We start from the raw sequence: 14,535 nt of genomic DNA, 5'->3' as shown, positions 1-14,535 counted from the left end.
CAAGAAATCAACAAAAGAAACCAATATAAGAAACCAATATAAGATCAAAGAGAAGAGTCGTAAGTGGGAAAAAATGATTAAACATTACTGAAAAATTAGATTTCAATCAACCAACAGAACCAGTGCCTCTCAATGAACTTTCTGATAATATTCTTCAAAATGAAATAATGCTTTTTAGAAACCACCCTAGTATACTCATTCAAGATAAAAGAAAAGGTATTAAACAATGAAAACTCAACCGAAGACGAAGTAGAGAAGATAATTAGTAACCTTAAGACAAATATGTCTCAAGCAGAAAATGATGTACCAGCAAAAATAATTAAAAGATACTCTCGCTTATTTTCAAGCTGCTTCTCTATAAGCATAAATGACTCCTTCAGCTCAAGCTTTTTTCCCAACATTTCCAAGTTCGCAACAGTTACCCCAGTCTACAAGAAAAATTCTAAAAACGATAAAAGTAACTATAGTCTATAGACCAATAAGTATACTACCGGTAATATCCAAAATTTACGAAAGAGTATATCACAATCAAATATCAGAATACTTTGAACACTACTTTGATGAACAACAATGTGGTATTAGAAAAGGATATCCCACTCAAACATCTCTTCTCCCAATGGAAGAGCTCTGGAAGCTAGCCAATGACAAGAAAGATGTTTTTTGGGCACTGTTCATTGACCTTTCTAAAGCCGTTGATTGCATGTGCCACAAATTACTTGTAGCAAAGATCAATGCATACGGATTTGATGACCTTTCCACTAGGTTAGTCAAGAGCTATCTAGGTAGGTAGCAAAGGACAAAAGTAGGCAACGAACTGAGTAACTGTATCAAGATCTTTTTTTTATTCAATCACATCGATATTGATTGTTTTATTTTGTCCAATCAAAGAAATTGCTGTGCGATTGTTTAAAAAAAAGTATCCAATCAAATGAAGGTAAAGCACTTGCATCAAATTCCCGCTTTCATTTGAGAACTAAAGATAAGCAAATATTCAACCCTTAGAATCAACGATTGAAACAAATAAAGTTATACAAATGCTCATGATCCAAGGTGCTGAAAAGCCACTAGCGCCAAAATTAGGGCCGGTTGTTAACCTTCATCATACGTGACAATCTCATTGGTTGAAATATGAAAAAAGACTTTCCGATGTAGCGACTTACGAAAGCCAATGAGAAGAAGGGATCACTTTCGTTTTTCTTGAAGATTTTGATATAAAAATTGCATGGGGAATACTTCTGTCAATGTGTAGTATTAATATTTTAACGAAAAAAATTCTGAAGAAGATAATAATGACAATTTAAGATTTAAAATTTTTGTACCTCACAAGTACATCACGTTGAAATTTCTATTGTTTTCAACGAGAAACTAAAAATTACAACCCTTAATATCTTGATTTTGAAAAGCAAGTAACCAATAGAATTCGGAGATTCTGCTAAGGACTATAGGAGGAATCTTTTGGTTGAATTTCATATTTTATCTGGTTGTCCATTTAATAAACCTCCCCCCCCAAATAAACTGCCCTCCTGAAATTTTAAAATTAATACAGTATAAGACTATCAGTTGAAAGTTTTCAACAAAGGGATGTCAAGAAAAAATATTTTAAAGCATTTCAAAGAGAAGACAATCTAATATCAGATCACAGAGCCAGGCTGAATCATTCGAGAGAAGTTTTCATACGTCTGGAGTTTTCAAATGATAAAACCTGCATAACTCCCCATACTCCTATAGCAGAGTATGGTACCTAATTCCCTCACATGTATTAACGGATTGGTACAATTACTTGCTAAGTAAATTACCTAGAATCGCATCTCTTCCTAAGTCAAGGCATATAGCCAATACACTACTGTCTACACACTACTGCATAATTCTTTCAAGGTGTATTTGTAGCATTTCCTCATGCTTTATTATGCCAATCTATTGGCAATAGACTAGAAAATACCCTAGTGCCGACTTGCTTGATGAAATCAAAATTTTCAATACTAAACTCCAGCTAATATCAAAATTATATTTTTTCTTTTATTCCAGGTGACAGTTTTTGTCAGTCGATCAAATGTTCCAAAACAGTCAGATTTGAAATTAATTTGGGATTCAAGTGATGGAGGAATCAAAAGTTCAACTGAGAAGTAAATTATTTTGACTTGCAACTTTCAAAATTATTCAGTTTCAGGCGGATTTCTATACCAACAAAGTATAAAAAGACTAACAGATATTTCCGTCTGAATCTGGAGTTATTTTGATCATTTTATCCACGAATCAAACATAATGGATTTGATCATTGATGTTTATGTTGGTGATTTTTTCATTGAACAAGTTTAATTAAATTAACTTGTTTGTTTGTGTGAAGTAGTGTGAAAGCTTCGATCACAGGCTTGTACCCCAATGACACAGTCTAAACAATCCCAGTGGTGTTAAGGATGTATGGTGATGACCCTTTACTTTGAAATCTAAAACAGAATAAATATTAATTCACGATATGCTCCACTGGAGAGTCTTCTGAGAACTTTTAAAATTTTCCATCCAATACGTCACTTAAACAATAGAAACAGTGACGTATTGGGTGGAATAAAAACAGAAAAGCTGCATAATTTCGTGAAGTCATTGCATATCATGAATAAAATAAGAACCTTATGTTAACCACATTATGAAAAGCATAAGGAAATTTTTTTATAGCACTTTTCTCTTTTAGGAAACTGAACGTATCCATTCCGTTCTCCACAAGAAGGAATGGCTCACTATACGCTTATGTTTTTCTTCATCCCTCATCTATGTCACCTTTTGATGCTGACACATCACAAATAAACTACCGACGTCATCCCCTTACAAAATATGCAATCCCTAAAGATAAAACGTTCAATCTAATACAAGGAACCAAAGAACAGGTAGAAAGAAATACTACTTCTCGAAAGTTGAACTTTTTAATCGGAAGCTGTTATAAACACTGGTTATTTTCACTATTAACTGATTTCTCCAACATCACCCTTTTTACCCAAATTGGTTCATTTATTTATTTAACAGAAAATCATAATAATAAACTCAGCTTAGGCAGTGCTCGTCATTGAAACGTAAAAAGGGAGCGAAATTACGAAAATGGTGCCCTTTCAAAAGTATCTTGAATTGTATTGGGTAGAATGTTTTTTACCGCTCTCTTTGCTCGCAATTGAATTAAAGGGGTTCGAGGTGGTACCAAAAATTAATATACTTTTAAAGAGCGCCAAATTTTTCATACAGTGCCACTGCAGGCTATATCATTCACACGCCTAAATTACTAAAATCAAAGTTTTAGGAGTGTGATTAACCCACGCGCCTGGAATTTTCAAGTGATAAAGCCTGCCACTGTTCACCTACCATAAATAAAAATCAATGTGTTCAAATTAGATATTCTAGATTTGCAGTGTTTTCCCTCTTTAGAAAGCTGTGAAGCCGATCACTCACATGCACACGAAGCTTGCATTCTACTTAGCCATACAGAACAAAACATTCGATAGGAATGCCATACCCCCTGATCTTTATCACGTGATCAATCTAAATGGCAATGGAAAATATCTACCTCTCTTACATGTTGACGGGTTGACCACACTGGAAAGACATATGGTGGTAAGTAGTTTTTTTATTGTTTCGGAAAAAAAAAGCCAGGCTCGATCTGGCCAGGCGAGGCACTGACCTTTATATATCCCTGGACTCAGCTATATCCGTCATCTTTGATCGAAGTTTTTTTGAAAGGTGTTACCCGTAAACAAGCCATTGTAGTGTTTAAAACTTTGCCTGACGACAAACGGCGCTTTGTCATTAGTTTCCAAGCGAAACTAGATCTAGCGCTCTCTCCGCGGGTACCAATTTCAAAAAACTCCGATCAAAGATTTTGCTTGGCCAGTATTAGTAACTTGGTCCAGGGATATATAAAGGTCAGTGAGGGGAGGGCTAATTTGTAGTTTCCTAGGAGTTCGGAATTATTACTTTTGAAAATCTAAAAACAAGGCTATAAGCTAAATGAGAGATTTTCTTGTTGATAGCTGAAAATATTCAAAGAAAATTAATAAACAGAAAGGGTCATGTTAAAGTTCAGGGGGATAAAAAATTAACAAAATGGGGAGGGGTTATTAGAGAGCATATACATATGTAAGTTGATCCCTCCGAAGGTTTTCAAAAGAAAATTCAAACACAGAAGCTTCATTCTTGTTTTTTGTTCGTTCGTTCGTTCGTTCGTTCGTTCGTTCGTTCGTTCGTTCGTTCGTTCGTTCGTTCGTTCGTTCGTTCGTTCGTTCGTTCGTTCGTTCGTTCGTTCGTTCGTTCGTTCGTTCGTTCGTTCGTTCGTTCGTTCGTTCGTTCGTTCGTTCGTTCGTTCGTTCGTTCGTTCGTTCGTTCGTTCGTTCGTTCGTTCGTTCGTTCGTTCGTTCGTTCGTTCGTTCGTTCGTTCGTTCGTTCGTTCGTTCGTTCGTTCGTTCGTTCGTTCGTTCGTTCGTTCGTTCGTTCGTTCGTTCGTTCGTTCGTTCGTTCGTTCGTTCGTTCGTTCGTTCGTTCGTTCGTTCGTTCGTTCGTTCGTTCGTTCGTTCGTTCGTTCGTTCGTTCGTTCGTTCGTTCGTTCGTTCGTTCGTTCGTTCGTTCGTTTTTTGCACAATGATGCAAAATGGTAATGTCTTTTAAGCAGACATTAATTATCTGCAAGTTTTCAAATGGTGCAGGTTAAATCTATTAATTTTTGAATGAAGCCAAGTATCATGTAAGAATTCAATTTTCCCCAAACCAAAGACTCAATCTATTTTTCATGGTTAATTGATAGAAAACGAAAGTAAAAATATATTTAAAGTGGTTTAAGGTAATTATTATTGTGCGATAAAAAATTAAATATTGTTCAAATCAAAAACCACGCTTGAGGACGAAGCAAGCAAAATTATGTACAAAGACGAGATTCAGTCCCGAGCCTGTCGAATGACAAACTTGGACAATCACGCATCCCTTGAAAAAAGTCCAAATCACGCATCCCTTGAAAAAAGTCAAAATCACGCATCACGGCACAAAAATCTTCCGAATCACGATTACGTTTTGACCTCTGATCACGCAATCACGAAGAAAAAATTCCCTATCACGTCATCATGCAAACTGCTTGTTAGAGGCTCCTCAACGGTAGTATATCGTATTTCTTTTTGAAAAACCTAGCCAGCTTCTGACCATGGACTGGTGCATTTATCGACTTCATACATTACCACACATTGAATATTATGTTTTAATGATCTCTATTACTTACAACCTGTAGAGTCCGAGGGTGAAAAAGCATTATAAAAACACAAAACTACTAGACGGAATTGTTTTACTCTGTGACGAGAAGGCACTTTTGTAAACTTGCTCTTACGTTCTAAGGATGGAAAATCCGATTTTAGTAGAATCATTTTTAAAAACATGTGTTCGGTTTACTTCATTGCTTGAGAACTGATTCTAAAGCATACAAAAGATATGAAATCGAACCTAGGGTTTATTTTTTTTGCATAGGACTTCCCCTAGTTTAGGTATAAACACTTTCTTTATTTTTTATTGATTTCTTTCGCCAACAAAATTTAAAAAAGGAAGAAAGTTTTCATACCTAAACTAGACCCCCTCCCCAGGATAAAAATGTAACACTTTATTAAAACACGTTCTTAATACTGTTTTAAGGGGAATTATTTTTTCGGTTTCCATATTGACAATTCACATTTTTGTAAACCGATATGTTGAAACTAGGATTTTTCTGCTGAAACGAACTGCTTTTTATATTTGGATTACAATAAAATACCTTTTTAATGATTACACGCTTTTTTTTGTAAGAATAACTTCTATAAGAATATCAGGGTGAGATTTCAGAGTTAGAACAATAGGCCTATTGTTTAGAACAATAGAAAAATAAGGATAATGCTCACCCTCAGCCAAAGTACACTATTCTTCTAAAAAAATGTGTGTGTATAGACTATAGATATCAGTCTAGATAAATAAATACATCATTTCTTCATCTCACGACTCTAAGCATTTCATAATATTGCATTGGAAAACACCTCGGGGATTATCAGATGAAATGACATATTTCGGGCAGAGTTACACTGCAGTAGACTATGCTATAGTCTAAGACGAGTTTCATCTAAGAGGAACAAACGTGAAGACGGGAGTTTGTGTTGAAAATATTTATTGGAGTTCTTTTTATAATTATTCCTTGATTTTGTACGCAAATATGGCTTATGACGATGAATATTATAGAGCGCAAGAAAATTTTGAATTTTATCAGGAAGAAAGTAGGAAACAATTGTACAGAACATTGTTTCTATTAATCTCAACTTTCCTGTGTGGCTGGATTATGAAATGCTGTAACAAACGAATTGGTACTGGAAATGCATGTTATAAACTAACACGATGGTTTTTTGTGATTTACAATCTGGCAATCCTTCTACTTTATTTATTGGCATGTCGGCTAGGAGCGGACAAGGTTAACATGCCTATTGTTTATATCCAGATCGGATATATAGTTTTTGGAACCTTACTACGGAAAAATTATATCAAGAAAATACCAACTGTGTGTTGCGGCAGAAGAAAATGCTGCTTTTGTAAACAAACTAAAAGAAGTATCGGTGAGCTTTTGTACAATATTGATCAACACGTGCTAACCGAAGATAGGTTACCTGATATGCAAATCGAATGTCGTAACAAAGGTGCAAATCAATTCAAAAAGCAATTGGAAAACCAATTTTCAAATCAAAAGATCGGTATTCTTTTTACTGGGAGCTCTGTAGAGAGATTTGGAGTTCCAACATCGGCTGATTTGAATTCGGACATGAAAAAGACCCGCCCGGAATTGATCACTGATTTCGATCTGATGTTATATTTTAAGGACATGCAGGCATCAGAGAACGGCAACACCCATTTTAATGTGGTTTCCAATGACGATAGATTAAAGCCAGGATTTACTTATTTAAATCTAACAGATTACGGTTACCATTATTTGACCGGCTCAAATGGTCAATTTATCAGAGGATTTGATCAATTATTTCCAACCTATCCAGAGAAAAGAGAATTGAGTGCTATGAAAATCAAAGACATACTATATGATACTTTATCTGAAACAAAGTTAGATTTGTTCCCCCAGAATTCAACGTCGATGTTCCCCTGTTGCTGTTGTGGTTGTTGTTCTTGGGGCAGGTTTAATACTGTCCAGGTTACTAAGCAAGGACCAGCTGTTAATGTTGTTATCGGAATAGCATCCACGAATCAATGTCAATGCAATAATATGTCCAGTGATGGGTTTTTAACTGACTTCACTTTTGGCATTAAAACAGTCTGGCCGAGTATTAGTGATTGGGAGAACCGACCAGGAAGAAAATGGCCAAGCCGAGAAAATGTTGACAGAATTATCAGGGGAGGAAGCCATTTAGTTCCAAAATCACAATATGGTGATACTTTGGAAGAAACTTGGCGATTCTCTTTCTCTAAAGCTGAAGTTGAGCTTTCCAAACTGATCAACCCGATTGCAAGGAAATGCTTTTTGGCATTGAAAATCATATCTAAAAATCATTTACGGCCGATGGCGAGCTGGCTAAAATCTTATCATTTGAAAACGCTTCTTTTTAACACGCTGGAAAAAACACCACTTGAATTTTGGTGCATTGAAAATTTGGAACCTTGTTTCCTGTGTTTAATGGCAGAATTAAGATCTTCTGTCGAAAGTCAATTTTGTCAGCACTTTTGGATTTCTTCCATTAATCTATTTGATATTGAACCAAAAGTATCAGAAAATAAATTCAAAAAGTTGTTAAAGAGAATCGATAAAATCATGTTGAACCCACACTGGTACATCGCCTATGTGAAACCACTTGATGAAGATCCTAGTTTTAATTACCAAAGATTTGATGACGAGATAAATCATGATGAAATAACAATGACTGTTGTTTAGATGTTTAAAGCCATGATATAAAAGTCTTTTATGTATACACTGTTTTTTTTATAAGAACCAGTAAAGTTTATTTGAGACTCTTCTCGTTTTTTGGTACTTTGAAGCTTCAAATGTTCTATCCTGTTCTTATTTATAGAACCAAATTGCGCTATTTTAATTTTTATCTGGATTTTAACAAAATTGCTTCAAATTCAACAATCCCTGATTCAACATTGTTCTTAAATTATTCTTTTTTCTGCCAACTTCATATAATTCTTTATGAAAATATATTCTTTTATATTTAAAAGGAAAACTTTTATGTGTTACTTTATGATAATGTATTCGTGTATTTTTAAAGGAAAACTTTCATGTATTTCTTTAATTTAAAATGTATATTTCTTCAAAAATCAAAACAACATTACAGAATTAAGATTAATTCAGCTCTACCTTGGTATAGAGCACTTTGTCATTCACAGATTATTGATGTTATTGATGTATTTCTTTATGATTTTGTATTTGTGTATTATTAAAGGAAAACTTTCATGAAATTCTTTTGAAAATGTATTTGTGTTCTTTTAAAGGAAAACCTTTAATGTAATTCTTTTCTCGACTTCAGTTAAATTTGAATGTGAGAACGCCAGTCTGTCTGTCCGCCCTTTCAATTCTAGATGACGTCCTAAGTCAACAGAATGTCAATGGTTCTTAATTATTACTGTTGAACTGCATTGATACCCATGCAAAGAGGATTTCTTTCGAGTTTCTAATGAAATTTATTGCTAAACTCTAGGTCAATCTAATGAAAGTACATGTCAATCCATCACTGTTTAACCTGGTTGTAAGTGAGAGGCTGGAGAGGGCACAATTTCCCTATTTTTAGCTGATTGGACTTGTTCAATTTTCATTTGGTTTGGCCTATATTCAGTCAATTTATTCATCGCCTATGAATGCAATTTGTAGATACCGATGGGTATGCGTTTGGATCAAATAACTGATTATAGTATATACCATCAGTAGCCTGGTGGCAGGGGGAGGGGCGCGACTCTTTTGGTTAAGGGCGCCGAAAGACAAGGGCTGGGAAAAGGCGCCGCTGATTGCTAATTTTGGCGTCTCTTTACTTTGTCACAGCTTAAGATTAGCATTTTTAAGCCAAACAGTTATTTTACTTTTAAGAGGGGTTTTGGCGAACCCACCCTGCCACTGCCCCTGACCAGTGGGCACTGGTCAGACCCCCCGGAACCCTGGTCGGGACCCCCAGGGGCCGTCCGCGCACCTTTCCATTGAAGGAGTATCTGGTTTCCCAGCTGGCACATAATGTTGTTTCAACGTTTATTTAATGTTCACGACACCCAACGTTAGATGAACGTTGGGCGTGTGCGTGTAGACGGTCGACTTTCTTCCTTACCCCCCGTTCAAATTTAACGGATCAACCAAAAAAATTGAACATTGATTTCGGTTTAGCACTTTATTCGGGTTTATTTTATTCTCTCTTTTTCTCGCCTTTCTCGCGAAAATAAAATTCGTGAAATTACTTAAAATTACAGACTCGTGAAATTAGATCCAGGCGAAATTTTTAAGATCAGAGTTTTGGCCATTTCAGAGCTATTTTCAACTGATTTTTGGACGATTCGCGAAGTTAATTCCAAGCAAAAATTTTTTTTAAGTTAAATCGCGAAAATTAATCCGATTAAAGTATCCTTATCAAAACCAAACATGTCGCTGAAAACGATTTTTGTTGATGACGTTAGACAAAAAAAAAATAAACTTGATGCTAACATTTTTGAATTTTTGGTCCGCAGCATCGGTCCTTTAATTAACATGTCGCTGTCCGAGGTGCTGTATGTCCGTTTTCGAAGAAGTTAGATTTTGTCAATTCAAGTTCATTTTGGACGAAATGGTGCTTAAAGGGCTCTTCCAGAAAATTTCTGTGCATGGGGGTAGAGGATATAGTGTCCAGGGGGTAGTGAAAAATCTACAAAATTTTCTTTGTCCGGGGGTAAACTTCCTCTGTTTGGAGGTAATTTTGATTGGCCATGTGGTCAACTGATGCTTGTCCGGGGGCTAGACCTGCTGTCCTGAGGGATAGATCTCCAAAAAATTATATCCTCCACCCCCCATATTCAAATTTTTTCTAGAAAAGCCCTTTATAACAAGGCCGCTGGGCCTTCATACCGCCAGCTTTTTGCTATATTATTGTAAAACTTAATTTACCATACAACGAACTTTGAGCATATGACAGCTTCAGCAAAAACAAGATAAAACTTAATCCGAAAATTGCTTTTGCCATTCCATCTGGAGTTAACCTGAGATCAGATTGTGATTGTTTTCTGCACACCACCCTGAAGCTCTAAAGGGATGTGTGAGAACATAACAATCTGACGAATATGCAATCTCAAAATCGGAAAGACCGCGTTCATCTAAAAGGGCTGGGAATGACAAGTTGCGTCGTTGTGTATGAATTGATATGAATAGGGCGCCGTATCAGGAGAATTTAGTTTTTGACTTTCTGGTGCACAACAAGATTCTTGAATTTTCCACAGGAGGACTATTTCCCTCAGATGTTTAATTTTCAAGTGCCTTCAGAGGTTTACCGTGCGCGTAAGAAAATTTTGAACAGCTGTTATCAGGTTATCTGGAGTCAGATCACATACCACGAATTTACGCTTCTTTTACTTTATATTCTACTGCTTCAAAAAGTTGTTGATTTTTTTTGCAATAACTTTTCAGCCAATTACGAAGAACACATCAGAAGTGGAAATTCAATTATATTTTACACCCGTCTCATTGGGTCGTATGAGGATATGGACTGCCGTCGAATCTACATTAGGAAATTTCAAAAGTTTAGGTGAGTGTTAAGACTGTTTACTACCAAACCCTTTTCAGAAATCGAAAATTCGATATATTAGAATTTTTCGAAAGTTTGAATTTCTTGAGGCTTGGGGACACGAGAAGTTTTTTTTCGCGTTGGTGCAATACAACATGCTCATATCCCACCAACACAAGAAAAAAAGTGCATGTCCCATGGTTTCTTTTTTTGTTTCATGGGACAAAAGGTGAGGGAAATACCCAAAAGACTATTTTGTCCTAGGGGCAAAAGTGAGATTTCACTTTTATTGGTTGACAGAAAAAAAAGGTGGAGACACGAGAAAGCGTTTTAGCTTGGTGGAATGGAGCATGTTGCATTGCACAGCGAAGAAAACTTCTCGTGTCCCGAAGCCTTTAGACTCCTGGTTCCTGAGTTTTGCTTCAAATATCTTCAAATTGTACACCAATCGACCGACGCAGCATTTAAGGTATATTCCAAAAAATGCGATAAAAAAGCAAGCAGAAGTTTCTGTCTCAGAATTATTGTCTTTGAAGTACTACCGGTGTGTTTGTTAGATTGAACCGCCTATGTGTGTGCCATAAAATGGTCTACGGCGCTCCTTCTTCCCTAGTGGCGGATCCAGTCAAAAAATGAGCGTGACGTAATGCACTTTTTCATCTGGAATGACCGCCAGACGGAAATCTTTGTTTCAACCACTGTAAGACACATGAAAAAAGTTTTGGTTTTTATCGTTGTGTTTTTTTTTCAGGGTTCACAGATAAAGACATTGACGAAGTGAAAGGGATTTTCACCGATACAAATCTTTATTTTCTTGGTTTAACATTCTTCGTTGCCCTTATTCACGTAAGTATCGATACACGTAACGTCCAGGATATCTTTTTAGGACACGTATTTATTGTAAAGAATAAGTTTTAAGGTCTGGTTTGATACACGGGTTGCAAAATTATATCAGTGCAGTCAAAACATGTGGTTACTCGAAAAAGTTCACGTGATTTTATTCCCATGTTACAACTTACAGCTGATAACTTTATTGGTATCAATAAATTCGAACCAATCAGAAATAAATGTCATGTAACAAGTACATAAAAATGTCGAGTAAAAGCGTGATTTGTCTTCAGACTTTAATTTTGTATCCTGTGTATTGATAAGTTAACCCTTCCCCTGCCAATGTCGGCATATATGAAATGAAAATAAAATAAACAGTGAATACTTTTTGAAACTTAAAAATTACAATTCTACAATGTTCGACGCAAAATTTAAATTTTTGGCTGATACGGTAGATCTTATTCTTGAAATCAAGTTAAAACCACTCCAAAACAGTTAAAGGTTTTGTTTTTAAATAAGAGCTTTTTCACGTTGAATTGATACGGATGTGGAGCAAGATTGGTTTTTTTGTGGCTTATATCAGCATAATATAACAATAGGAAGACACTGTCCTGATATGAAATATGTGTCTGATATGAAACGGTAACACTTATTTGAGAATAAAACTTTTTTGAAGTTAACTCATGGTAATAAGTTAAATAGATCAAATGTACCTGTGAATCAAACTTTATAAACCTTAACTTAAAAGGTTTTAAAAACAGTACACAAGCCATTGGTTAGAAAAAAATACTTATGCTCATCCTCAAAAATCTCTCCTCCAACACTCCACTGATCCCAATTTCTCTTTTTTTAATTTCTCATCTTTATGGTCTTTTCAGGTATTTTGCAGGTCTATCGTTCGGGCTACATTTTTGGGGTTTTTTCATTGATTGTCTATTTGCTCTACCTTAAGGGAAGAAAATTTCGCGGTTTTCGCGGTTTTTGCCTAAAACCGCGAAATTAACTTCCCGCGAAATTTTCTGAAATCGCCAATCCGCGAAATCAAATTCCCGCGAAATTTTACAAATTTGATGAACCGCGAAATTAAATTACCGCGAAATTTTTCAAAAAAGGTGAACCGCGAAATTTTTCATAATTTTTAATAACTTTTTTTTGAAATACGTGTATAGTTTGTGAGTTTTCATAAGATTCACTGTCAAATGTCAGCCTCAGGTTCCTTATAAAGGTGTTTCTTATAAAAAACAACGTGTAATCAAATAAAAAAAATCAAATATTTCAGTGATCCGCGAAATTTAATTCCCGCGAAATTTTTTAATATTGATGAACCGCGAAATTAAATTCCCGCGAATTTTTTAGAAATCGATGAACCGCGAAATTAAATTCCCGCGAAAAAAAACAATTTGACCAACCGCGAAATTAAGTTCCCGCGAAAATTTCTTCCCTTAAGGTATTATTTATTACACCACTCATTCAACCAGTATTTATTTCCGCATTGTATTTACATTAATTAAGTATTGCTAATTTAAATTTTACATTGAACTTGAATAAAAATTCTCTTTTCACCAGATGCTGTTCGATGTTTTGGCGTTTAAAAATGACGTAAGTTTTTGGAAGAAGAAAGAATCTATGGCTGGCATGTCAACTAGAACTGGTAGGAAAGTTTTTTTTGATTGGAATTTGAATGGAATGAAGTTCTGAATGATTCATGGTTTCTGCCCTCTAAAGTAAATGGGAACTAAAAATACTTTTACAATATTTTAATAAGGGGTTATTCTCAAAATTTTAAGAGGGAGGGAGTTTCTACGAAAAATGCTTTTATCCGTTTGATCATGGAAAAAATATGCTGAAACAGTTGCCATCTGTCTAATTCAGTAGACATGGAGGGATTCTTCTAAGCATGTCGTATACTGGCAAAAATACTAGATAAAATTCAGTCCAAAATTGAGAAAATATTTTTTAGCAATATCTAATTTTTTTGTTGTTTGTATAAGCAAAAATAACTAATAATATAATGTTATCTACATATTCAAAATATTTTTAGAGCTTCGCCCTCTGAACCCCCAAACGGCCCTAGATCAAGAAAAATGCTTGGACATCTGTTTATTATATTGAAAGTAAGCATCCTTGTCAAAAAACTTTCATCTTTGATTTTGTTTTAAGTAATATGGCGATGTGTATCAACAAGTATAATTTTTTTGTATCTCATGGACGAAAAGACGAGTCTTCTTGTATTGGTACCTGCTGGCATAGGAGCTATTATAGAGGTATGGAATAATTATTGGTGTATTTTCCATAATTGGTTGCTCTACCAATCATTCAGTCGAATGTCAAATGGAACAATAAAGCCATCTTTTTAAAACACTGAATTTTAAGGGCCAACTTTCTTTGAGCTTTAATTAAATTTTGATTCATGTTGGCATATATACAAGTATAATGGGGAAGTTGGATATGGGACTTTAAATCTTTTTCTTTCAATTAATATGAGGTGTTCCAGTCAAGGAACTCACTCAATTGCGGTAGAATATATTATTACGCATGTAGTAGGGCTAGAATCCGTGGATTTCTAAGTAGGTGTCTGTGTGTCTTAGTCTGTATGTCACAAATAGTTCAGGGCAGCCCGGACACTTCAAAAATAGTCGGATTTGGCTGAAATTTGTCACTTTGTGTGAATATCTTGGAAGTGTTTTTTTTTTTCATCTTTTGAAAATTTTAATTTTTGTGCGTTCGGTATGGGTCAGTTAATCTCATTTCAAGAGACCTTTTGGTAATATTTACATTAACAAAGGCCTTTGAATAAATTGAAAGATATTAAATTGAGCCATTAATACATAACTCATAGATAAACTTTTTTTTTATAAGAAGCAGTAAATTTTAAAGGTTTTGATTTTAAATAAGAGTGACATCGTTTGCTTACTCATCAATTTTAATTCACAAGCCTTTTTACATGGGATTGACACGGATGTGGAGCAAGATAGGTCAAAAAGAGGAAAAGATAAAAAAT

General features: G+C 35.1%; 1 protein-coding gene across 1 annotated transcript in view; it reads left to right on the top strand.

The window, feature by feature from the left end:
• The window catches only part of LOC136813683 (lipid scramblase CLPTM1L-like), a 34,012-nt gene that overhangs the window by 11,444 nt on the left and 8,033 nt on the right, over positions 1-14,535 (top strand). The window contains exons 2-8 of the mRNA XM_067070179.1: positions 2,026-2,123; positions 2,687-2,879; positions 3,409-3,594; positions 10,610-10,727; positions 11,458-11,552; positions 13,101-13,185; positions 13,695-13,798. Coding sequence (XP_066926280.1) covers positions 2,026-2,123; positions 2,687-2,879; positions 3,409-3,594; positions 10,610-10,727; positions 11,458-11,552; positions 13,101-13,185; positions 13,695-13,798 — 879 coding nt within the window. The remainder of the gene's footprint in view (positions 1-2,025; positions 2,124-2,686; positions 2,880-3,408; positions 3,595-10,609; positions 10,728-11,457; positions 11,553-13,100; positions 13,186-13,694; positions 13,799-14,535) is intronic.

Source organism: Clytia hemisphaerica, unplaced genomic scaffold (assembly GCF_902728285.1).
Source record: "Clytia hemisphaerica strain Z4C2 unplaced genomic scaffold, Clytia hemisphaerica genome assembly, whole genome shotgun sequence".
Taxonomy (NCBI): Eukaryota; Metazoa; Cnidaria; class Hydrozoa; order Leptothecata; family Clytiidae; genus Clytia; species Clytia hemisphaerica.
The sequence above is the reverse complement of the archived record's forward strand: the minus strand, read 5'-3'. Positions and strand labels throughout refer to the sequence as shown.